Raw genomic sequence first — 27158 nt, 5'->3', positions numbered from 1 at the left:
AAAACACTTTCATTGCCATCTCTGACTATTCAGAATCACATTGTCATCTCCAGTCATGCAGAATTAATAAGAACATTGCAGTTGGAATCCTGACCACACCCTATAGCTTAAAGAAAAGATATACAACAGATCTGGCCATTTCATTGTTTTTGGAGATGATCAGGTCACTGCATTGAATCTTGAGTGGCATGTGACTGTGGGGGAGTGGCTGGGAGTTGTCTTGTGGGCATTGCTGACTGTGATGTGAAGATTTTGTAGAAAGGAAAAACTGTCCCTTTCTCAAGCATTGCGAAGAGTGTTAAGTGATCCTCCAAAGCTTGTACTTGCTTAATAATTTTTGGCTGTTCATAGAAGTTGGCATATTGCAGTTGCACTAAGTGTGTAAGAATCTCAAGAAAAATAACCTAACACCCCCTACTTCATCCTTCTAAACTCTATCCAGTATAGATTTGTCATATTATGAATTTTCAGTCAACACTAAAAACATTTTTGACGTTTGGATGACAGATAGCGTCAAGTCTCCACCAAATACCCTAATTAAATACAAACAGTCACAATTGTAAGGAATTCATACATCATCTTGCTTAAAGATGTGTCAAAACAAAAGTCCATTAAGTTTTCCAACTGCTTGTCTCCATGATTCACAACAAAGGAAAAGATCAATAGTCAATAGCCACAATAAACTTCCCATTATGAATCATAATGGCCTTTTCCATCGATAAGACCATAAGATGTAGAAGCAGAAACAGGCCATTCAGCCCACCATGTCAGCTCCATAATTCAAAGAGATCATGGTTGACCTAATAATCCTCAACTCCACCTTCCTGCCTTTTCCAGATAATCCTCAATTCCCTTACCGATTAAAAATCTCTCAGTCTTGAAGATACTAATGACCCAGCCTTAACATCCCTCTGGGGTAAAGAATGCCACAGATTCACAAGAAAGAAGAAATTATTCCTCATCTGTCTTAAATGCATGATTCCTTATTCTACAATTATTCTCTCTGAACCTAGACTCTACCACAAGGGAAATCAACCATTCTGCACCTAGCCTGGAAAGTCCCATAAGAATCTTGTATGTTTCAATAAGATTGCCTCTCATTCATCTGTGTATTCCAGTGAGTATAGGCCACATCTCCTCAACCTCTACTCATAAGACAGTCTCGCCATACCTGGTAAGCCTACTGAATCTTCTCTGGACTGCCTCCAATGCCAGTATTGTATATTTTTCAGAGTCACAGAATCATACAGAACATAAACTCATCCATGCCTAAACTTAACTAGTCCCATTTGCTTATATTTGGCCCATTTCCCTCTAAATGCTTCCTTTCCATGTACCTGTTCAAATGTCTATTACTTCCCTATGTCAAAATGTTAAGTTAACTGGCTTGTAATTTTCCATTTTCTGTCTCCCTCCCATTTGGATAAAGGAATTACACTCACCGTTTTTCTTTTGCAAAGAAATCTTCCCAGAAACTTGGGTATTCTGGAAAATTAAAACCAATATACCAACTGCTTCACTAGCCTTTTCTTTTAAGACTTGAGGGTGAAGTCATTACAAAATGCCACAAGGTGAGAGAGTCCTTTTTTTTTTAAATAAAAATCTACTTTAAAAGATCAGCTAAGATCTGTTTGCAGACAGATCCAACAGAACCATCAAATCACCAAGCCAGTCTTGAACCTAAATTGGAAGCCAGCTACAAGACATCAAGCAGCCAAAATACTTAACTGTTCCAGTTTCAAATTACACCTGACAAAAAAGCTCAAACTCAAATACAAATAACTGACTTCAACTTGCTGTGAAAACCCGTCACTTTACAAAACCATTACTTGAATTTTAAAGCATTAAATCCATTCCAGAAACCAGAGGCCTAACATATGAAAGACTGAAAATTATAAATAAGAGAATGTGATAACCGCATTCTTTACTTTACCTGTAAGTAATGTGAAGTGGATGAGAGAGACAATTTGATGATGTTGCCTTGTTTTGGGGTAAGCATAAGAAAATAACTCACTTTGCTTTTAAACTCACAAAACTGAATGAAATACTTATGTAAATTCTATACAGTCCCTGTTTCCGGTCCACTACTAATTTCCTTGGAAAGCTGTCCTGCTTTTTCACTTTATACAGTGAGTTATAAAGCTGTTGAATTAATTAATTAGAATTTACACAGAGTAAGAAAAGGCATTCCTCTTTCCATTCAAAAACAATGATCACAGGCAGTAGGAGAGTACACATATTCTCCCAACAACACATAATTAAGATCCATATCCCAATCATCCTTTCTAAATCAAAGAATATGAAATTAACAGAAAAGAAATTCATCATATTTGGCTTAGCACCCATTTTATTCTCAATCCTTGGAAGCATATTTGACATATTTCTATATTTAAGAATCCATACAAATATAAGTTGCTATATGTGCTTTTAAATACCAATGCAAAAAATTGAAACATTAACAAAGTTACAGAGTAACCATTCATATATCTTTGCATATGGTACATCAGCTACAATTTGTATGAAAGACTCCAATTCCAAACACAGTCATTTATTTCACAGGAAAATTAGTACAACTTCAAGGTTAAGATCTTGAAATTTAATCAATTAAACACCAAGTAGCAGACAATGAAGGAGGGAACTGAAAGATATTATTCAGCCTCAGGAACTCTACTAACATAACAGTTACATAAAGGGAAAGTGAATAGTCATTAGCAACACTGGCTCACGAAAGACTGACAGTGCAGATATTGTCAATGATTATGGGGAAATGGCAGACATGTTGAATAATTATTTTGCCTTATTTTATAAAGTAGAAAAGCAGGATAGCTTGCCAAGGAAATTAGTAGTGGATCGGGGATAGGGACTGTATAAAATTCACATAAGTAAAACATCAATAATGAGGAATGAAACAATGATAAATCCCCAGAAACAGAGAGTTTCCATCTGAGGGCTTTAAAGAAAGTAGGGGAGCATATTGTAGATGCCCTAACTATCATCTTTCAGATGTCTCTAGAGACAGAAATTGTCCCTCTGGATTAGAAAACTGCACGTCATTTCACATTTTAAGAAGGTGTAAGAGGAAAATGAGAGAATTACAGGCCAATTAGCCTAACATTTGTGACGGGGAAAATATTAGAATCTATATTCAAGGATGGGGGTAACTGAACACATTGAAGATTTTCAGTTAATGAGGGAAAGACAGCATGGTTTCAAGACAGGTAGAAGAAAATGAAGCCTGCAGATGCTGGAGAACAAAGTCAAAACGTATGGCACTGGAAAAGCACAACAGGTCAGGCAGCATCCGAGGAGGAGGAGAGTCAACGTTTTGAACATAAGCCCTTCAGTCAGGTCATGCCGGACAAATCATACTTAATTTTTTTGAAGAGTGACTAATGCCTCTGGATGTTCATTACAGTGTATATGTACTTAATAAAGTCCCACATACAGGGCTGTTCAATAAAGTAGAAGCTCATGGAATGAGGGCATGGCAAGTGACAGAAAGGCAGAATGAGACCAGTGGCACCGCAAGGAGTGGTGTTAGGGCCTCAATATTCACATTATTTATTAATAATTTGAATAATAACATCGAAAGTCACAAATTTAAATTTTCTAATGATAAAGTTAGGTGTCATTATAGACACGATAGATGATAGCATAAAATTATAAAGGGATATTGAGGTTCGAGCTGAATGCACAAAACTGTGGCAGATGGAATTAAATGTAAGCAAGTATGAGGCTATCCATTTCAGACCAATCAGGGTACTTTCTATGTGGTATGAAGTTAAATACTGTAAATGCATTAACAGATTTGGGGTTCCAATGCATAGATCTTCAAATTTCCATGAGTATGTGCAGAAAGTAATCAAGGTAGTTAATGGAATGATGATCTTTATAGCTAGAGAACGGAGTATAAGAATGCAAACGTTATGCTGCAGTTATATGAAACCTTGGTCAGATCCCGCTTGCAGTACTGAGAGCAGATTTGGGCACCACACCTTAGGAAAGATAGATTTGACTATGGAGAAAAGGCAATGTAGGTTTATAAGAATGATATATTGAGTTCAGGGGTTAAGTTATGAGGAGCGAATAGACAAATTAGGCATGTTATTTCTAGAATTTAGAAGGTTAAGGGGAGATCTGATCGAAGTCTTCAAGATATTAACAGGGGGAAAAAAAAACAGGATGGTTAAATTATTTCCACTGGTTGAAGATTCTAGAACCGGGGGGGGGGGGGGGGGAGATAGTCTGAGAATGAGGGCCATTCAAGAGAAAGAGAGATGTTAGGAAGCACTTGTACATACAAAGGATAGTAGAGGTTTGGAGCTCTTTTCCACAAATTGCAGGTAATGCTAGCCCAGCTGTTAGTTTTAAATTTGAGATAGATGTTTTTGTTTAAGCAAAAGGTATTAAGGGATATGGGCCAAGGGCAAGTATATGGAGTTAGACTGCAGATCATCCATGATCTCATTAAAGGGCAGAATAGACTCAAGGAGTTGAATGGCCTACTCCTGTTCTTAACATTCACAACAATGAACCTGCAAATGAATTACTTGACCAAATTTGCCCACTTGCTCTCTTGCACAATATACAGCTGCCTAACAATTGCAACACCAGTGCAAAGGACTCGACTTTATGTTGTAATATTTATGTTCACTGGTTTAAGGCAAAGGTTTTGTTCCATCTTGTCCCTCTTCCAGAAAATAAATTAAAAGGGACAAAAGGCCAGTGACCAGATCAAATTTCAGTATATTAACCAAAATAAGGACAATATAGGTCAGTCAGACATCAAACATTTTCTAGCTTGCTGACAACACAAAACTGAGTGAGATTGAGAGTTGTGAGGAGGATGCAAGCAGGCTTCATGGTGATTTAGGCAAGTTGATTGGAGTGGGCAACCACATTGTTAAATATGAAGTTACACATTTTAATGTGAAAAACAGAAAGTAAAAGGTTAATTAAATGGAGGGAAATTGGGAAAATGTGGATGTACAAATGGATCTGGGTGTCCTTGTACACCTGTCCATGAAAATAAACAGCAAGCAATGAGGACAGCAAACTTAAGGATATACTCAGCATAGAGGGAGTGAGCAGAGGTTCACTAGGATGATGGCAGGATTGTCATGAGAGACTGGCCTGTATTCACCAAAGTTTAGAAGGATGAGAGGAGATTTGATTGAAATGTAAACAATTCTAACAGGTTTAGACAGACTAGGTGCAATGAGGATGTTTTGTCCCAGTGAAGAGACTAGAACTTGGGGGCACAGTCTCTGGATACAGGGTGAGGATGAGGAAACATTTCCTCACTCAAAAGGATAGTGAATCTCTGGAATTCTCTACTGCAAAAGAAGGTGGATAGATTTTTAGATTTTATAGATGTTATGGACCAGACTAGAACCCCTAAAAATATGTTAAGAAGGTAGCTAGACTTTAACTTTTTCTTATTTTAAAGGCAAATGTAAATTGCTGTGTCTAGATGCAATTTGACTGGTCAAGCTACTCAACGTTAAGCAAAACAGAATGTATTCACACTATAGTTAAAGTGCAACAAAAGAAAGAATAACTTAATTCTACTGGAAAATTTAACAGAATGATAGGTACAATAACTATTACTATTTAACTTTTCCAATATAGTAGCATCCCATAAACACACCTCTTGGCAAAGAAGACAAATTCAGAAAACAGATTTTGTCTCACATGCAATCCAGCAGCCTAAGAAGAGAACCCCCAACTTTTGGCTGTAATCAAAAGGGAGAAATAGCTTCTACTTCATCAAGACTCCAGCAAAAAAAAATAGAAATCCTGGCCTATGAGAGCTAGTCACACCATTTAGGCTGCTTCTGCTGTTCCAATTCTTTAAAAAAAAACTCAAGCTGTTTACATTACCACACACTGCTCCCGGCACCCTTCATTCAGTCTCTCTCTTAAAAAAAACCAAGACAAAATGCACTTCTTAAAGCCACAGCATTTATTTTTAAACGGGGGGTGTGGGGGGAGGTGTGACAATCTACAAAAATTGGCTTCATTTTTTTAAAACTCTTTGTCTTATGCTATTATTACACTGCAATACATACACATTACATTGTAGTAGTGAATGTCTGCATACTTAAGAGTCAGTCTATTTCAGCCTGTTTATTCTTGCCACCAAACACCTCTGTCTTTCTTCATCAAAGTCACAACAATGCCTCAGCAACTACTTTCTCGTGTCCTGCCACATATGTAATTTTCAAACTGAATGGCTGCAATAAAAAACTCCATCTAAACAGTCTGGAATTTTTGGGCTCACATTTCTCCAAAAACCTTTAAGGGGTTATGATCAGTATATGCAATTACCTCAGACATATAAATGTTGAAATGTTGGAACACCAATACCAATCATGGATTGTTTCTGTTTAACTTTCTGGAAAAATAGCTATGAGATCTTTCTTTCTTTTCACTGTCTTCTTGGAAGAGTGCAGCACTGACACTCACATTGATAGCCACCTTGAATGGCTTTGCACAATTAGGTGTGGCTAACACTAAGAAAGTGGTAAAACAGCTTTCAGTTTGACAGACAAATGCCTTTTGACAGTCTTACATTCACTGAAATTTTCTGCACTTCTTCAATAAGTCAGTCAGCGGAGCAACCATACTGCTAAAGTTCAGAGCAAACCTTTTCCAATAAAATCCACTCACTCCTAGAAGTCATTGTACTGCCCTGTTCATCATAGGTATGGAAAACTCTGCAATAACCTTTGCTTTCACACCCAGTGGGACCATCTGTCCATGTACAAAAATATGATCCAGGACCATGACTTGGGTTTTTGCAAACTCACTCTTAGCCAGGTTTATCACCAAGGCTACGTTCTACCTTCACCTCCACCCTTCTAAGTCGACTCTTCTCTCTGCCTACTTTTGAAGTTCAAACTCTCTCTTAAGAGAGGCCAGGACAAAGTACACCACTAAAGCCATAGCCTTGTCGCAAAGGCTTCAAGGACGTGAGGAGAAAATGGGAATATGGCATTAAGATAGAGGATTAGCCTGATCCTATTGAATAATGAAGCAGGCCCAAAAGGACCAAATAGTTCTAGTTGCTATCAAAGCAGTATCAATAGAACAAATCAATAGGGTCCAAAGTAAAAGGCTTTAGGTTAGCGTGGACAAACACTAACCCAAAGCCTTTGATCAGCATGGACCAGTTTGGGCCAAAGGGCCTGTCTCCTTGCTGTAGGACTCCATGACTCTGAATTACTCCTGCTTCAGTACATAAAAGCAGCTAAACATTTAAGACATATTTTTGTTATAAATTAGGAACTTATTGGAAAGATGGCAACTCAGGTAGAACCTTTCCAGCAAGCTAACAGGATTGTGAAGTTACAGGGGAACTTGTAACTGGGATAGAGCAGGAAAGGCAGGGTTTACACACATTCTGGATTAGTGGTGCTGGAAGAGCACAGCAATTCAGGCAGCATCCGAGGACAGGCAAAATCCGAGGAGCGGCAAAATCGACGTTTCGGGCAAAAGCCCTTCATCAGGAACCGGCAAAATCGACGTTTTGGGCAAAAGCCCTTCATCAGCCCTTCCAGCATCTGCAGTCATTGTTTTTACCAGGGTTTACACATAAACTAAGTTTCTTAGAGCACAGACCTTTTTAATGTCTAACAACCGTGTCTTAGTCAGCAATTATTAAAGATCCAAAAAAAAGGTTCAGAATTCTATAGAATGTAAAGTAGAAGCAATTTAATTCCATCTGGCCCTCTAATACACAACCATGTTACCTTTATTAAGTGCAATGTCAATGAGAAATTTTACAAATACTCAACACCCTCATAATAACATCAATTGTGGGCAGCACGGTGGCACAGTGGTTAGCACTGCTGCCTCACAGCGCCAGAGACCCGGGTTCAATTCCCGCCTCAGGCGACTGACTGTGTGGAGTTTGCACGTTCTCCCCGTGTCTGCGTGGGTTTCCTCCGGGTGCTCCGGTTTCCTCCCACAGTCCAAAGATGTGCAGGTCAGGTGAATTGGCCATGCTAAATTGCCCGTAGTGTTAGGTAAGGGGTAAATGTAGGGGTCTGGGTGGGTTGCGCTTCGGCGGGTCGGTGTGGATTTGTTGGGCCGAAGGGCCTGTTTCCACACTGTAATGTAATCTAATCTAATCAAATCTAGGATTCGGGTGGCACAAAATATAGACTCATACCATTGTAATTTTGGTCAAACAGATGGTAATTAGACAGATTTTAAAAAGGAATATGAGGCAATTCAAGATGGCGGCGGCCCAGCAAGTCTGAGTCTGTAGTGCTCTGCCTAAGACTTGGGCAAAGTGGGGCACCCACCTTCACCTCACCCTTTTAAACCATTTAAGATAGCTTTTGCCCAGTGTACTCAGTCATTTTACATCAAACTTGTATAGTTTGGTGCTGTTTTTAAAATGACTAAGGGCAAAAGCTCCTACAGCTCACAACAGGCAGGGACCTCTCCCCCACCCACAGCAGCAGAGACGTCCGTGGCTGCTTCGGGGGACTTACCTGCAGAGGTGAGCGTGCTCTCCGGGATCACCAAACTCCAAGAGAAGATCGACGAGACCTGGTCCAGGTGTGCTGCAGAAGCATGACCAAGAGATCAAAAAACTTGAGCTGCGCGTTGGAGGGGCGGAGCAACAGGCCATGGCTGCTGCCGAGTCATCCGTGGATCAGGTCCGGGCTCTCAAGCAGCAAATCTGGACCCTAGAGGAGCGCATCGATGACCTCGACAATCGGGGTCATCAAAAAAAATTCGGGGTTGCTGGGCCTTCCCGAACGGGAAGAGGAAGACCAGCTTGTGGACTTATTGGAGCAATGGCTCCCACAATAATTGAAGTGGGGGTCAGAACCAGGCCGGGTGCAGGTGAAATGGGCTCACCGGGCTGCTGTATGCAGCCCCGGGTCTAATCCGACTCCAATGCTACAAAGAAAAACATGCTCCTGGAAGCCTCCAGAGTCCTGGGGAAGGACCCCCAGGCCACGATGCAAAAAGGTTCCAGGATAATGTTATTTCAGGACTTCTCTCCAGCCGTGGTCTGCAAGAGGAGGGCATTCCATGAGGTGAAGAAGCGTTTGAGAGACCTAACTATTCAATACTCCATTTGGTACTCAGCAATGCTGCGCCTCAGCCATGGTGGATCCGTTTATAACTTTGGTTCACCGGAGAAAACAAAAGAATTCTTGGACTCTCTTAAATAGACTGCGGGACTCTAACCGTATGGATAACGACTTTATTTTGCCCCGTGTTTACCCTTTTTTCCTTCATCTCTCTTCCACTCATCTTTCCCTGGGGGGTGGGGGGAGGCTTGTCCTGTACTCTTTCTTTGGTCTCTTCTTTTTATACTTTATGCGGCTTGCTCGATTTGTGGGGGAGGGGGGTTTGTTCTGTTTTGCCTTTTTTTCTAGAGCGGGGTTTTCCTCTTTCTTCATTTTACTTAGTTGCCTAATACTTGCTGGGATTGTAATTTTGTAACTTTATATATTTCTATTTTGTATTTTATTTGCTAAACGCACCCAGGTGTTGGTGTAGAGGGGGTGGGGGGGTCACTCACTTTTAACTCATTTTATAAAACATTTGAATTTGTCTACTCTATTCTATACTGCCTGGGCCGAGGGCAGGGCCCTAGATAGGAGGTTATGGTGGGGTTACTGATAGGTAGTTATGCCCCCTGGGAGCAAGGGGGAAAGTCTGCTTTCAAATATGTTTTGTGTGGTTTTTTTTAAACTTAGGAATAGTTTTTAATTGTGTTAGTTTAAATGTTCTAAAGAATTTTTGTATTTGTGAATTTTCTATGGTCTTTATTCAAGGTCTTTTGGGTGGGGTTCTTCCTCCTGGGGGGTCTCGGGCTTGCCTGGACGATCATGGCTAGCCATTCGTTTAGGTGGTGCACCTGGAATATCAAGGGGAGCAATTCACCAATCAAAAGAAAAAGATATTATCAAGTCTTAAAAAAGGAGACACATCTACTTGATAAAGAACACAAAGCTACAATAGGGTGGATTTGATCAGACTTTCTTTTCATCTTTCAGTTCAAAAAGTAGGAGAGTAGCCATTCTTATTCAGAAGAATCTTCCTTTCCAAATGTTAAGCCAGATAAAAGATTAGTCTGGATGGTATATATTGATCAAAGCCCTAATATGTGGAGGAGAATATGGAATTTTGAATCTTTATTGCCCCCCCGGCACACCCTTTTAAAGTTGTAACGGAAGCATTGTCTAAATTGATGGCGTTTGGGGTCTGCCATACAATTATAGGAGGAGATTTTAACTGTATTATGGACCCAGAGATGGATAGGATACCTAGGAGCACTACGGGTATATCTCTAAGATCTAGACAACTGGCGGATCTGAATAAGGAGCTCGTACTAGAAGACGACGTATGGAGGTGCCTTCATTCCCAGGGTAGAGACTTTACTTTCTACTCTAACCCACACAAGTGCCATATCAGAATTGATATGTTTTTTAACCCCTCGACCCTTTTGAATTCCATACTATCCTGTAAAATAGGTAATATAGCTATTTCTGATCATGCCGCAGTATGTAGGGAAGTCAAGACTCGGGATGATGGGATAGGCCCTCGACATTGGCATATGGATGCTTTTTTAATTGAAGGATAGCAAATTTATAAAATATGTTTCACAACCTTCTGGGAAATTAATTCAGGTATGTCCAGTAACCCAGTGATGATGTGGGAGACCATTAAGGCATACATGCAAGGTTTGATCATCTCATATTCTGCGACCCAGAAAAAACAAAAGGAAGAACAACAGTGCCTGCTCGAGGCTCCCTTAAAGAGAGCTGAGACAGCGTATGCTGACAAGCCTTCCATTACTAAGATCACAGCCCTTAGGTAAAAAGGCTGCAGATGCTGGAAACCAGATTTTGGATTAGTGGTGCTGGAAGAGCACAGCAGTTCAGGCAGCATCAGAGGAGCAGCAAAATCAACGTTTCGGGCAAAAGCCCTTCATCAGGAATAAGGGCTGCCTTGAATACCACACTTACCCAAACAGCAGAGTGGGAAATATTATTCTGTTATTTGAGTATGGCGACAAGCCTGACAGCTATGTAGCATACCTTACCAGAAAGAAAAAGGCTCCTCAAGCCATTACGTCCATTAGAGAAAGTGCTGGTACCTTGACTTATGATCGCAAAAAGATCAATACAGCCTTTAGAGAAGTCTATTTTGAACGGTATAAATCGCAGGACTGAGAGAATAGAACTAGGAAGATGGACTCCTTCTTTAAAAATCTGGCCCTTCCAGGCTTAACCTCAGAGCAGGTGTCGATCTTGAACGCCTTTCTGACAACTCAGGAAGTACTCGATGTAGTTAGGCAGCTTCAGAGTAAGAAAGCACCTGGACCAGACGGTTTCCAGGTTGAGTTCTATAAAGAATTTATAGGGGAACTGGCAGGGCCACTCATAAATATGTACAATTACTCACACAGTCAGAGCTGCCTCCCACCTTCACTGAGAGAAGCAAATATTTCTCTCATTCTTAAAAAGGGAAAGGCCCCAGAAGATTGCTCATCATCTCGACCCATACCCTTGCTAAATGTGAATTTCAAAATTCTTTCCAAAATGTTAGCATTAAGACTGGAGAAGGTCTTACCATACATCATAAAAGAGGACCAGACGGGATTTATAAAGGGCCGCAGGTCATATTAGAAGGGTCTTAAATATGATACAAGCCTGTCAACAGGGAACAATACCAGGTTTGGTTGTCTCCTTGGATGCAGAGAAGGCATTTGATTGGGTAGAATGATCTTTTTTTAATACACTGGAAAGGTTCGGTGTCAGAATGGTATTTACTAAATGGGTTTCAGTATTAAACAATGATCCCAAAGCAGCGGTGATCACCAATGGTTTAGGTTCGGATAGTTTTAGTATTGGCAGGGGCTCTCGTCAGGGCTGTCCTCCTTCACCATTATTTTTCACGCTAGTGATTGAACCACTAGCGGAAGCTATACGAAGTGACCCTAACATAACGGCTCCAAGGGTTGGATCGGGCAAACAAAATCACTCTCTATGCGGATGATGTCCTCCTCTTCTTAAGTGATCCTTTGATATCCGTGCCCTGCCAAATTGAAGTGGTCAATCTATTTGGTATGTTCTCAGGTTATAAAATTAATTTTATGAAATCAGAGGTCATGCCTTTGGGAGGTTTTACTAGTGTATCCAATTTCAGTGGTCACGCGAAGGTTTTCTATATTTAGGTATTTTTATCACTCCAGTATTTGGTCAGCTACATGAAGCCAATTATACACACTTATTAGAGAAAATGAGGCAGGACCTTCAACGCTGGGGAGATCTCCCAATATCGTGGTTAGGCAGAGTAGCCTTAGTTAAGATGAATATTCTATCTTGTCTTCTATATCCTATGAGAACGCTCCCCCTGATGCTGCCGAGACATGCGTTGCGTAAGCTCTACGGCTGGCTCAGCTCCTTTATTTGGAATCATAGACGGCCCCTTATCAAATTAGAAAAGCTGCAGCTTCCACAAGTAAGGGGAGGACTGGACTTTCCGGATTTCAGGAGGTATCAATTGAGTTCTTTATTATCCTATGTAGCTGATTGATTGTGGGTCACAAGAGACCTAATCTGGTTAGATATTGAGACCTCCCAAGCAAAATGTTCCCTCATCAATCTTTTATTTATGGATAAGATGAGAGCTATTATGGACTATTGTAAACACCCTACTGTATTAAATACAATTAAAGCCTGGAGGATAATGTGACAAGATGAGGGTAACCTGCAAAAAACCTCCCCTTATACACCTATAGTGAGAGCATCAGGATTTCAGCCAGGGCTGACAGATGCTACATTTAAAACTTGGAAGTCCAGAGGTATCTCCTGCTTGGGAGACCTGTTCGATGAGGAGATTATGATGTCCTTTGAGCAGTTGCATCAGAAGTTTGGACTGCCTAACAGGGACCTCTTTCGGTATTTCCAAAAACGAGACCTTTACAAAAGAAGACCACACTGATAGTTAATCCCTACAAATCGGATAGGGAAAGGAGAGTGCTATGGCCGAAGGGGCCGCCCTCAGTCAGTACTCTTTATCATTCATTATATAATAAGGTATCGAAGGACATGGAACAATTATTTAAAACCTGGAATCAAGAATTAGGGTTGGAAATCTCTTTAGAAATGTGTACAAAGTTAAAAATCACACAACACCAGATTATAGTCCAACAGGTTTAATTGGAAGCACAATAGCTTTCAGAGTACCGTTCCTTCATCAGGTGATTTAGAAATGTGGGAGGAGATCTGGGAAAATGTCAGAAAGATCTCTATTTGTTATAGAACTCAGGCTATTCAATTAAAGATACTCCACAGGGCTCATATGGCACCTGAACAACTCGCAAAATTCAAGGCAGGAGTATCCCCAATGTGTCCTAAATGTAAAATAGAAGTTGGCACTCTCAAGCATTGTCTATGGACATGCCATAAGATCCGCAGGTATTGGAGCAAAGTAGCGAATGCCTTGACAGAGATCTTGGGTACGGAGATTAGATTGGATCCAGCGTCACTACTTTTGGGCTCTTCAGACTTTCCCTCCCTGGATGTGTTCGGGATGAAATGATTTACCATTCTCTCCCTTTGTGCAAGGAAAAATATTTTAGTGAATTGGGTCGCTGAAGGCCCTCCAGGACTTACGAACTGGCACAGGATAATCATGGAATATATCCCCCTGGACTTCCTCACAAATGTGGTGCACTAAAAAACGGAATTATTCTATAAAACATGGCAGCCCTTTTTGAACTATATCGACACATATTTCGGCCATACCATCCAGGGGTTTTGTCTAGCTGTGGTAATGGTTGTGGCTGGTTCAGGGACCCCCGGGAGAAGGAATTCTGTATAAATACGGGTTTTATTATGACTTGATGTAAATCTATTTTGAGCATGTATCTAGTTACCTAATTATTTTGTTGTTTATTTCTAGTAATGTACAATATCCTATTTTATGTTTTAGTTGTTTGTAGGATAGATTAGTAGTTAGTCGGGTTTTTTTCTCTTTTTTTTTGGTTATTATTTAGTTTTTTTTCTCTTATTTATTGAATATTATATTGGTGTTCATACTTGTTTGTATTACTTTTGTAAAGACACCTCCCAGTAATGCAACTGGATTAAAAATTCACATGAAACCAAGGGAGACACTAAATAAGGTCATTGAAATGGATTTTAAAGTGCATCTTAAAAAGGATGGGTGGGGGGCACAGGAATAGAAGTTTCAGAGGGAATTCTGGAAATTATAGTTTAGAGAGTGAAGGCATTTACCCAGTGGTGTGGGGTAAAGGAAGTCAGAGATTCAAAAGATGTTAGTATTCAAGAAGAGTAGTGATCGAAGGTTTATAACATTTGAGGATAAACAGACAGGGAGCAGCAAGATCATGCAAAGATCTGAAAACAAGATGTGTATTTTTTTTAAACATAGGATTTCTAGACTAAGGAAATAACGTGTATAAGTGAAGGGCTGTTCCTGTGTTGTACTGTTCTATATTCCACTGCAGATGACGGAAATCTGAAATAAAAACAAAGTGTTGGAGGAAGTCTGACAGCATTTTTGTGGAGGGAAACAGATTTCATACTATTGAGTGCAACTCTTTTCAACTCCAAAGACTTCAAATGCTCACACGTTTTCTTTCTCCACAGAACTACCAGACCTGCTGAGCTTCGTCAGCACTTCACCTTTATTTCAGCATTGGAATAGTTGAGTCGGAAAATACACATTTGGGAACAGATGAAAACTTTAAAGGATTTCGCTCAGATTTATGCCAGCATTCTCCATCTTTTCACCATAAATATTGTCCATAAATAGGACCATGGGAAAATTATGGCACAGAAAAGAGGCCATTCAACTACTGTGTCTGCGCCAGTTGAATAAATTATCCTACTTTCCAGTACTTGCAGGTTACACAGCTTCAGGTGCAGATTCACATTTCTTTTAAACGAGTAAAGCATTTCTATTTTAACACTAGACTGGACAGCAATTTCCACACTCCCAGAATCCCTCCTCCAGTGAAAATGTTTTTCCTCATGTCCCTTCTAATTCTTCAACCCAATCACTTTAAATCTACGCCCCTGGTAACGGATCTCTAGAAACAGGTCCTCCCTGTGCACTCTTCCAATCTGTCATTATTTTACTCACCTCAGTTAAGCCACACCCCACTGTTTTGAAGACGACAACTTGCAAGCCCTAGAAGCATTTTGTAAATTAGATCTGTACTCTCCCTAGATTCCTTCCCATGTTAAAAACATGAAAACCACCATAATCCAAGAGGGCCATCACTTTTTAATGAGAGAACAAGCTGTGAGGAGTTTAACCTGAGGATAACCACACTGAAGGCCTAAGGGAGAGATCTTCATGGTGACCTCAGCAAGTATGAAATTAACCCATGTGGTTTGCATCACTTTGCATTGCAAACTGGTTGTCCAGCCAACTGAGCTAACTAAACCCAAATCATGCCTTTCATATTTAAATCAAAATGATTAATACATTCAACAAACACCAAGGGACCCAAGACTGATCCCTGTGGAACACCACTAGAAACCATTTTCCATTTACGAAAACATAGTCAGCCATTACCCTTCATTTCCTGTCACTAAGCCAATTTTGGTTTCAATGCACTACATTTCCCTCTATCCCATGGGCTTTCATTTTTCAAAGCAGTCTGCCACATTGGTCCTTATTAAATGCCTTACTAAAAATCAAGGTAGAAAAAATCCATTGTATTGTCCTCATAAATCATTTCAGTTACTTCCTCAAATAATTGAAAAGTAACATGTGACTTTCAACAAAACCATGCTGACTATTGTGATTTGCTCTGCTGACCTGCAGGAAGTTGGATGTCCTAAGATTAGGATGGGATGCCTCTGACTTACAGGTAAATCGTAAGGAATTTACATTCATAATCCTTGCCATTCAGAGCCATTGACATGGCCATCTCCGATTATTCAGAGATAATTTATATTTGCATCATCATCCTATTTAAAATCAATAAGAACGTTACAGTTGGAATTTTGACTACTCTCTGTAGTTTAAACAAGAACGATTTGCAACAGATTTGACCATTAAGGGATGATTTACATTTTACTGATTCTGGAAATGATGTGGTCACTGCATTGAGTCTTGGGTGGCATGTGACTGTGAAAGAGTGGCTGAGGGTTGTGGGTATTACTGACTGTGGTCATTACTGACTGCGATGTAATAATCTTGTATATAAAAAAGAACTGTTTTCTTTGTTCAGGGAGAACTCTCGACACGCTTCGCAAGCATGGTGAAGAGCGTTAAGAGTTTCTCCAAAGTTTGTACTGTATTTGCTTAATAAAATTTGGTTGTTGTTCACAGAAGTTGGCGCATTGCAGTTGCAGCAAGTGTGTAGGAAGCGCAAGAAACTGAATAATAAAAGATGGCCATGTAAATGGCTCTGAATGGCAAAGGATGGGAATGTAAATTCCTCACAATCTACTGTAAGTCAGAGACATCGCACCCTAGCCTTAGGACATCCAATTTCCTGCAGTCTCTTTACTATCACAACTATTCCTGATTAAACATTGCCTTTCAAAAAACCATTAATCACGTCTCTCAATACTGATTCTAGTAATTTGACCACCAAAGGTCAGACTGACCAGCCGATAATTATTTGGTCTATTTATCGCAGCTTTTTTCTAACATGGCACAACATTTGCAGACCTCTAATCCTCTTATACCTCACTTGTATCTAGTAAGAATTGGAAAATGATTCCTGAGTATCAGTTATTTCCTTCCCAGCTTCTTTTAACAGCCCCAGATTCAATTTGTCTGGCTTTGGTACTTATCCACCTTCAAGGACGTCAGTTCCCCTTGTATTTCCCTTCTCATCCTCCTTATTTCATCTAATACTTCACTTTCCTCCTCGTTAACCAGAATATCAGCATCAGCCCTCTTTTTTGTAACGACAGAAGCAAAATACTTACTCAGAAACCTGCCCACATCTTCTGCATCCATGAAGATGTTACCAGGTACATCTGACAGGCCCAACTTTTTCCTTACTTGACCCATAATGCACTAATCAAATATCTTTGGGATTTTCCTTAATGTTAAAGACTAATTTTTTTTTGTATCCTGCTTCCCTAAATTTCCTTTTTCACCTCACCCTTGTACCTTCTATACTCCTCTAAAGTTCCCAAAAGATTTTTGTGAGATTGTCATCAGCTCTATTTTTCTGCTTTATCTTTATGCTAATGTGTAACCAGAAGCTATAGATTTGGCAGTATCATACTTTGCCTGATAACTTGCAAAGTTACTTAATACATAAATTTTGAAAGTATTTTACATCTGTACATCAAAAAGTAGATTTATGTCGCGCCTCATGACTAAGCTGTTCGCTTCACCTCTGCATGTTATGGGTCTCAGAGGATATTTACACTGATTGCATCTGTTCACATCATGTTTTGTTACCAAGAAAACTTTTTAAAACTCAACTCTATACTGATCAAATTAACCAAATATTTCTTTAGCTCATTCCTAATTCTGTAACATTTTTAAAAATCAGAAAATTGGGATAAGGTAGCAAGTCAGGTGGAACTTTTCCAACAATAAGTAATATAATTATAAATATTATCAGGACACCAGTGAAACAGAGCAACAATTATAATGTTGTCCGAAATGGGATTTATTAAGCTTTATGGGACTCCTGAATTTTCCCCAGATCCCAAACTTCTTACAGCTCAGCTCAAACTAAGGAACCGATATTCAGTTTGTAACAAATGCAGCCGAGACCTGTGTACAAAAACAGACCGGTTGCTACAGGTGCATTATACAAAAGACGACAGGAACAACAAATGTGAAATGATAAGCACAATGGAAAGGAAGATAGTGAGTGACTCATAATCAATCTCAAGAAAGATCAATAACTTGGGTTGATTTTTAGTCATGAACATCTTGAATGGAAATGGTGCTTGAAGGCTACTGTGGGAATACAGAGCACTTCCTCACAATGAGGGAACTGCAGAGTACAATTACCCTGGTTACTTTTGAACACATTCTAAAAGTAGTGCTCAGAATGGGCCAGGAAAGGCATTTCTGATTTAACTTCCTTGGCTAAAGAATGTTCATAATACAAGATGTGCCATGAAAAAGGGAATAAAAAAGTGAAAAAACACACACACACACACACAATTCTATTGCAGTTATTGAGAGTCCAGGACTAATGTGCACTGCCATGGCACTAAAGCATTAAATGTCAATGATAATAGAGAAGCTGCCATAAATATTTTCAATTACAATATACAGTACTCAAAGTCAGCTTTTATGCTACTCAGCCATTACTTATTTACATCCTTGTACCACATTACCAGTAAAACAAAAGGAAGTCCAATTTTAATGATTAGTTTTATTCAGGCACATTTTCACTGTAATTTGGTTTAACTCCACTGATTCTGATCGATTTTGGACTTCAGATATATAAATGCATTGAGACAAAGTTCTGAAACACAAACTTGTAATAACAACAAAAACTGGAAGAAATTGCTAATAGTTAATATAGATTCAACAAAAACACAGAAGTAGACCATTCAGCCCAACAGCTGTGTGTCAGTGATTACACTCCACTCAAGCAGCCTCCTTACTTCACCTAACTCTGTCTGGATATCATCCTACAATACTCCCTTCTCCTTCATGTACTTATCTAGCCTTCTCTCAAATATATATGCCACATTGGAGTTGATACAATGAAAAGGATAGGCAGTTCCTGATTCAACAAGACTATGGAGTTTATATTGAACTGTGAAAGTCCATGTTGAGAAACTGGATAAGAGACTGCGTTGTACAGAGGAAATTGTACCCTTATGAACAACATGAATGTTAAATTCTCGAAAAAGCAAAGGCTTGGCTGGGGAACACCTTCACAGCAACTATCCTGTTAAGTGCTGTAAGAGCCTTAAAAATAAGTGCGCCATTTGGTCCATTGACAAGATGACTGATGCTGACCTCAATTCCACTTCCTACAACATCTCCACATGCTTCTTGACTCATTCGCACTCTCAATGACCAGGCATGCACTACTCTCTGGGACATGGAATTTCACAACCATGGTAAGTTAATTTCTTCTAACTTCAGCCTCAATAACCAACTCCTTAGTCAAAGTACTTTCTGCGTTCTAGACACTCCAACCAGGGGAAACACCTTCCCAATTCCTAGTCAAGCTCCCGAAATACATTAAATGTTTCAATTAAATCACCACCTTTTCTTCTAAACTCCAAACAATTTAGGTCCAGCCACTGCAATCTCTCCTCATAGAACATTCCCTCCTCCCAAGAAACAACCTAGTGAACCTTTGTTATGCTCCCTCTAGGAACAAGTAAATTCTTTCTTCACTGAAGTCATCCAAAACTGCACACAGTATTCCAAATGAGGACTCACCAATACCTTAAGTGAGACTTATTTACATTTATGCTCCAAGTTCTTTCCCACATAATAAAGGCAACCCTTGATGTTTTCGTTCCAGAACCAGAAGGAAGATGGTTCAAATCCCACCTGTCCCAAAGAGATTCTTTGTAATAAAAGCGAACCAACCAGTTGATTCATCTGCAAAGAAACCCAAGTCAGACTGAATCTGAACATTGAGGAGAAAGGGAGGTCTGCAGATGCTGGAGATCAGAGCTGAAAATGTGTTGCTGGAAAAGGGCAGCAGGTCAGGCAGCATCCAGGGAACAGGAGAATCGACGTTTCGGGCATAAGCCCTTCTTCAGGAACCTTCTTCCTGAAGAAGGTCTTATGCCCGAAACGTCGATTCTCCTGTTCCCTGGATGCTGCCTGACCTGCTGCGCTTTTCCAGCAACACATTTTCAGCTCTGAATCTGAACAGTTCCCAGTCACTGGTCATTCAAAACTATTTAACTTCTTTGTTTTTCCTACTAAAGAGGATAACTTCACAATGCACCACATCATTTTCCACCTGTCATGTTTTTGTCCACTCACCCAATCCCTCTTTAGCCTCTCTGCATGTTCCTCACCAGTTACTTTCACAAGTAACATTGCATTGGCATGACACATCACTACATTAAACTCATAACACCATAAGATGTTAAAGCAAAGTAGGAAAATAACTTGTAACTTAATAAGCTGAGTGGAATATGCACATAATAGAACAATCCTGATAAGTTTTCATGTATACCACACTGAACAGATTTCAATTTATGAAGCTCAGCTCCCTCATCTTGACTGCTGTGGGAAGTGAATGTCTCATTACCCGTAAAGGCTAGGAAAACATGAAGGGTGAAACTTGGAAGATGCTCACGTGTGAGCGAGAGAAAAAAACATTCTTCTGTAAATTACATTCACTGACTGAAGGGTTCAAGGGACAGCGAGAGCAAGAGCAAGAGCGAGAGATATATGGAAAGATTAGCCCGTTGTGGTCTGATTTGAGTGAACAGTGGCTTGTTGTGGATTGAATGTCTGTTTGTTGTTCCCTGGAGCTCGAGATCTGGGAAGGTTATGAATTGAATTTGCATTCTAGGAATCCAAGATGATTTTATAAGTAAAGCCATTTTGTAGGACAATGATATTGGACATGTTAGCTGAGCAAGGTTACCTCATGACCTTTCCACACAGTTTTGACTCATCCCTCGTTATGATGTACTGTTAAAGGGGAAGGTTATCAAGCCAAAGCAATCGACCATTTGGGGCCTGGCTGAATCAAGGTTTCCCACTCTGATGTGCATGTTGCTTAATTAGTCAGACCGGTCAATGAATTTCTCTTCCTCAGCAAACTTTTGCCGTTTTATTGCTGCTTATCTGATTAAGAAAATGTGGATTTTTTGTAATTTTAGTACCAATTTCTGTTTGAAGATAGCTTGTTTTCAACAATAAGGGAGGGGGGGGGTAGACTGACAGAGCTCTCAGGGATAACAGCTGGCACCGCTACGCTGCTAAAGCTCAAGCCTGGCTTGTACGTATCTATGTTAGTGTAACATTGACGCCATTGGTAAATTTAAACCAAACCATCTGTAATAGTTTTATATTCCAGACTACCTCAGAGTACGATCTCTGGGATAAACCAAGACAGGCGACTGGTCAAGTCCATCAGGGATTCCCCGAGCCGTCTTGAATAGGTACTTTAGTACCACTTCTGACCTTATGATGGAAAGAAAGTCATTGATGAAGCAGCTGAAGATCGCTGGACCAAAGACACTCTGAAGAATTCCTGCAGACATGTCCTGAGCTGAAGTGACAGACAACCACACCACACACATCTTTCTACGTGTCATGTAAAACTCCAACCAGTGGAGAATTTTCCCATCGTTTCCAAATGACTCAAATTTTACTAGGGCGCCTTGATAACAAGTGTGGTCTTGATGTTAAGGGCAGTCACTCTCACTTCACCTGATGTACGTACATTAATTTCACGTGAACACTGGATAAGGCTTTGATTTAACTGTGATGCCGTTAAACAACCAGTCAACATTACTGTTATATGGAGTCATGAAAGATAGTTAATAAAAATAGAAAGTGCTAGACAAACTCAGCAGGTTTGATAGCATCGCTGGTAAGAGAAACAGAGTTAACATGAGTCCAATGATTTTACTTCAGAGTGAAAATTATCCTGACAGAAGTTAATTCATTTCAAAGAGATGAAATAGAGGGAAAGGTCACATTGAGATTTGCAGTTTAGTTATTTTTCTTTCTCTCAAAAATACATCAGTAACTGATCAGCCTTTTCCCTGGCATCTGCCAGGGCCAGTCTGAACTAACAAGCTTGAACAGCTACTCTTTCAGCTGTAAAGAGTTGAAAAGTGGTATACTGACAGAGACAGCTACAATAGACGATACTCACTGACAACAAAATACACCAACAGGCTTTGTTTTTAACTATTTACTTGAAATGTGAACCACATAACTCTATTTCTTCCCCTTCTGTGTTTGAATTCTCTTCCACATTCCTCCTCACCCACTAAACCTGTCACTTCTCAAATCCCTCTTTCATTCCTTCCGTCTTAAACCTCTCTCATCCCCTCCTTCAAAAATCTCAGTTGAAACATAACCTGCATAACAACACAGTAATACACTCCGATAAACTCATTGCTGGGGTTTTACTTCACCAATGTGTGGAGAAAGTATAAATGAAAATTCTCTTTAAAACTTTAAAAGAAAGTCAGGGAAAGATCTGACTGCTTAGTAAACCTCTCTTCCCCTCCAGTGCTAAATAGTTATCACATTAAATAAGGTAGTTACTCTTCCTCTCCCGATGAGGAGAGAAAAAGCAATGGAAAATAGACAAAAGGGAGATAATGCTTGTATTACTATTTAATTCTAAATTAAACACAAAACTCAAAGTACTGCATCCTGTAGGTAACAAATTAGCAGGCTGCAAAAGTAATTTGTGGTTTGTAGCAGTTCTTCAATTCAATAACGAATCAGAATTATTTTCAACATTTATTTAACTGAATTTACAATCCTTACAAATTCAGCAAAACTTAAATGGAAGTTGCTGTCTTCTCACAACTAGCATTATTTGAATGCTTAACTGCTAAGTTCATGCATGAAGACCCTAAATTGTTTCTACAATGTGCAGGACTGAGTACAATAGCCAGACAGCTAGACAAAGAAACCAATGAGCCACAATGCAAGAAAGTTGCATATAACTCACATCACCTTTATTGCCCATTTTTATGATCAGGTCTGTGCATGTGCGCACACACGCACACACACACAAAACATCTCCTCCCTGTAAAGGAGCACTCAGCGTCTTACACAATACCAAATTACTCCAATATATCTCTCCTATTCCAACTGCAATTTAGTATTTGCAGTGAAACTACCAAGTTGATGAGTATATGAAGGATTATAAGGCCATTAAATAAAACAGGACCTGGAGATGCACACACACAGCATTGATTGGCTAATACTATTTAACTAAGTTTTCCCAGCCACTGAGAATCAGACATTTATAATTGACTTACTACAGAACTTTCAATGTACAATAAATTCTTTAAACTTTCTCCAAAACAAGGTCAGAAGTCAGACAACATCAGGTTATGGTCCAACAGACTTATTTTAAATCACAAGCTTCCAGAGCAATGCTTCACTATTGTAGTGTGAAACTATACCTGGGAGTTCAAAATATTAAAGATTCACCAAAGAGATTATTTTTTAAGAAGTTAGATTCCATTTCTATTAGCAGACAATAGCTACAGTACACATTGAATCTGGTGCATAAGCAGCATATCAATTAACTTCCACTGAGTATTCCTAATACCAATGCGTTAAATCAGCAGACTCTTAGCCACAGTGCTAGTTCAACCAGTTTTTACATTAATACAAATTTTATGCCAGAGGCATGTTACAGATCGCAAGAGATATAACTGTGAAACAATTCAAGTATAAACTGCTTCTTCCACTCATAACGCTTTTGCCCGAAACGTCGATTTTGCTGCTCCTCGAATGCTGCCTGAACTGCTGTGCTCTTCCAGCACCACTAATCTAAAATCTTCCACTCATAGTTTGCCTTCACACTAGATTGCTTACTGCAATTTATTCAAGTTTTAATGCTACAACTGTCTGACCTACAAGTTTTAACAAAGTTAATATACTTCTCAAATTTCATGTGCAAATGTAGAGGGAAAAGATTGTATGATAAGTATTTATATTCTATGTCACTACCTATAGCAGTCCTTTTTAGCAATGTAAACAGTACAGATTCAAAAGCTCTATCTAGCATATATATGCACAAGACACGGATAAAATTCATTCCAAATTCAGAGGTAGTCCTCAGAAATATATAGAAGTCTCAATGTTCCATAACTTTGAACAGAACAAAAATTAAGGGCCAAACCCTAGCAAACTTTAAATCACCTTAGAACCGAGAACCTTACAATGTGGTTAAATCTGTTGATTATTTTCCAGAGAATGACAAAGGTTTCATCAGATGTGAAGTAACATACACTGTCAGAAAATAGGCATGAATGACCATCAATGAAAATAAAAAGCAACACAGATAAGTCACCACAGCTTGTTAATCAGGTCCTGCAGGCCTGAATCAGAATTCAATTATCTAGATAAATAATCAATTCACAAAATTAATTTTTAAAAAGTATCCTTTTGACTGTATATACTTCACCAGGTAGACAGAAAGAATTATTTTAAGTTAGTGTAGCAAGCATAAAAATCTTTTATGCATCAAAATTGCCTTCAGCACCAAGGAAATCTATCTCCTAGTTGACAGGAAAACAATAATTCTGGTATAAACTGCTTCTCCCACTCTCATGTCAAGAATGGGAAAAATAGAAAAAGTTGTAAACACTCAAAGGTTGTTAGTCTAAAGCATTAACTGTTTCTCTGCCTGCAAAAGCTACCTGAATCGATGCTGCCAACATTTGTTTTTAATTCAATATTGATATTTAACCAAACACCCAAAAATTTATTATCTATCTCTAATACATGCACCATCTACTAATTCAAACCCCTGTGTATACACATCAATATGAATGCATCATCATGATTAATATAAAATGATAACTGCACAGCAAATTCCAAATATCAAATGTGACAAACAACATTCCTGTGCACAAGACTGCTCACAACTCACAAACCAACAAAACCAGAAAGAATCTCTCTCAGACTTAGACCACAATATACTGCCCAAAATACAAATGATATTATTTGGTATAAACGCAATTGCAGCAATGCCAAATCATGTTTAAGATCTCTGTCAATGTCAAATTTTGTGCACCTCAGACCACATTCTACTCTTAGAAATTCTAGCACCGAACCTGAGCCAATACTTCTTGTAAGCAGTACTACTATGCAATACCTACCTCATGTTTATTGCAAAATGCCTGCCTGTCTGGTATCAGGCCACCAACTTCACAAGCTAAATTAACCTGAATCATATTCACGATGGGTCTACAAGAATGGTTTCAGGCAAAGGCAAGAAAAACGTGAGCCAATTGTCCAGTGACCCCTGCTGGCTGTTTATGCTTTATATAGGTTTTTCTTTTGCTCGGATGTCAGGCTCAGTTGTGAAAACCCATCCCTGTCAAATAGCACAACAATCACCAACGCTGCTTCCTGATCTGAAGAATGGACACTTGCAGAGTCATTTGAGAAGTGCCTGTGAAACTCCATCTCAGCAAGCTGTCACATTCAGGAGAAGACGACGAAGGAGTCAGCTGAAAATATAACCTTGTGAGCGTCTACATGGTGCTCTGGGACAATGATAATTTCTCAGTCAACTTCTACTGCTCGCTGGAATGAAAGGAAGCAAAGCGGGAAAACTCTAGATCCACGTCCCAACATGAGAAAGGCGATACAAACACCGATTAGTGGGTATTTTTTTGGAAGCATCAGTCTTGGGAATATCTAAGGAAGTATACACATGAGGGGGCAGGGATGCAGACTTCCGCTGGGAATAGTGGAAGACAGTGCAGCAAGTGCAGACGCACCAAGCCTCCACACAGCAGGCTGATTGTAAACAAGCAGCAGATGGAGGGAGACCCCATACTCATGAGTGACAGTAAGAAGAGGAAAGGGAATAAGGGAGCGTGCTCTGCATTCACACAGCCGAGGATCTCTGCTGAGGGAGCGGGGCCCGGAGCTATTGCTAGGCCGGTGCGGGCTGGGGACGCGGCTACCATTCAGACCTGTACCCACCTCATCCTCCCGCCCGTCGCCCACCCGCTCGGGCTCACCCCCGGCCGCGGCCTAGCCGTCTCTCCATTAGCCTCTCATTGACAGCGAAATTACTCGAAGACCCCGCTCCAGGGGCTTCGGGCTTAGGCGCAGGGAGGGATTCAAGGTCTACTACCGCCGACCCGGGCTCGCCCTCTATTCCCTTCCACTCACCACCCACCCAACCCCAACCCAGCAGCTAGATCGTCCTCGGTACCTGAGTGAGGGAAACAAGCGCCGCCATCTTCCCCGCGGAGCAGCAGCCGCGCTCAGACCGCGGGGACAGAGGGAGGGAGGGAGCGCGCGCGCCCGCGCATGCGCGCACAGGCCTGAGTCCGCGCGCGCGCGCGCCCCCGCACACGCTGGGGGCTGTGCCTGACGCGCTGCCCGCGCACGCGCTGTGGGCCGACTGATACATTGCCTCTTCCCGTGTGTGCGCAGAAGTTGCTGTCAAAAGGCACTGAGTTATACTTTAGGAAAAAGCGTGTCCCTAAAATATCGCTCTCAAACCAGCTTTTGAAACATAAACAAACAAACCAGAAGCGAAAAAAAAAACCCGCTGGTGCTGAGAAATTAATACAAAAACAGAAAAAGCTGGAAATACTCGGTGTTCTAACGAAAGGTCATCTGCCTAAAATGTTAACTCAGTTTCTTTTCTCCGTTGCTTGACCAGTTGAATATTTCCAATAAACTGTGCACTGTGATGATTGCACTAAACGCTGGATACCTCATGGGGTTTTGTGCATGCACTATCCTAATTGAGCATTTGTCCGTGTACCAGCATCGTTTTTAGGACAGAATTCTGAAATTCCCTACCCCGTACCATCATGGGAGCAACTCTCACTTCAAGGATTGCAGCAATTCATCCGGAAGGTCTATCAACATACCTTCAGGACAACGAGGGAAGAATATTAACTATCAAAGGACATTGTGTTACTCAGATGCTGACAATTAAATATATAAATGATTTGAATGTCAGCATAGGATGTATTGTTAGTAAGTTTGTAGATGACACCAAAATTGGAGGTGTAGTGGAAAGCAAAGAAGGTTGCTTCAAAATACAATAGGATCCTAATCAAATGGGCCAGTGGATTGAGGAATGGCAGATGTTGTTTAATCTAGATAAATGTGAGGTGCTGCATTTTGGAATGGCAAATTCATTAACTTATACACTTAATGATATGATCCGAGGGAATGTTGCTGAATAGAGACCTTGCAGTGCAGGTTCATAGTTCCTTGAAATTGGCATCGCAGGTATTTAGGATAGTGAAAATGTTTAGTATGTTTGCTTTTATTGGTCAGTGCACTGAATATAGGAGTTGGGAGGTCGTTGCGGCTGTACAGCATATTGGTTAGGTCACTTTTGGAATATTGTGTGTAATTCTGGTCTCCCTCCTGGAGGAAGGATGTTGTGAAACTTGAAAGGGTTCAGAAAAGATTTACAAGAATTCAAAGTTTGTGAGAAGATTTGTAGCTCGGGTGCTCGTTGTTGTGGTTCTGTTCGCCGA

General features: G+C 40.1%; 1 protein-coding gene across 13 annotated transcripts in view; it reads right to left on the bottom strand.

The window, feature by feature from the left end:
* Positions 1-25971, bottom strand: part of eps15l1a (epidermal growth factor receptor pathway substrate 15-like 1a) — a 395032-nt gene extending 369061 nt beyond the window's left edge. For 7 of the 13 annotated variants that reach the window (XR_015751883.1, XM_087976201.1, XM_043720772.2 and 4 more), the window contains exon 1: positions 25868-25970. Coding sequence is in view for 12 of the 13 variants with exons in the window: in XM_087976201.1 (XP_087832327.1) it covers positions 25868-25894 (27 nt within the window). In the remaining variant the exon portion in view is untranslated. Of the gene's footprint in view, positions 1-25867 lie in introns of all 13 variants that reach the window. The other 6 variants (XM_043720767.2, XM_087976202.1, XM_043720771.2 and 3 more) reach the window with 1 other exon arrangement.
* Positions 25972-27158: the final 1187 nt, after the last annotated feature.

The sequence above is a fragment of the Chiloscyllium plagiosum genome, unplaced genomic scaffold (genome assembly GCF_037043375.1).
Source record: "Chiloscyllium plagiosum isolate Xiang-an unplaced genomic scaffold, Cpla_swu_hap1 HiC_scaffold_28, whole genome shotgun sequence".
NCBI classification, from domain to species: domain Eukaryota; kingdom Metazoa; phylum Chordata; class Chondrichthyes; order Orectolobiformes; family Hemiscylliidae; genus Chiloscyllium; species Chiloscyllium plagiosum.
This window is presented reverse-complemented; position numbering and strand designations above follow the sequence as displayed.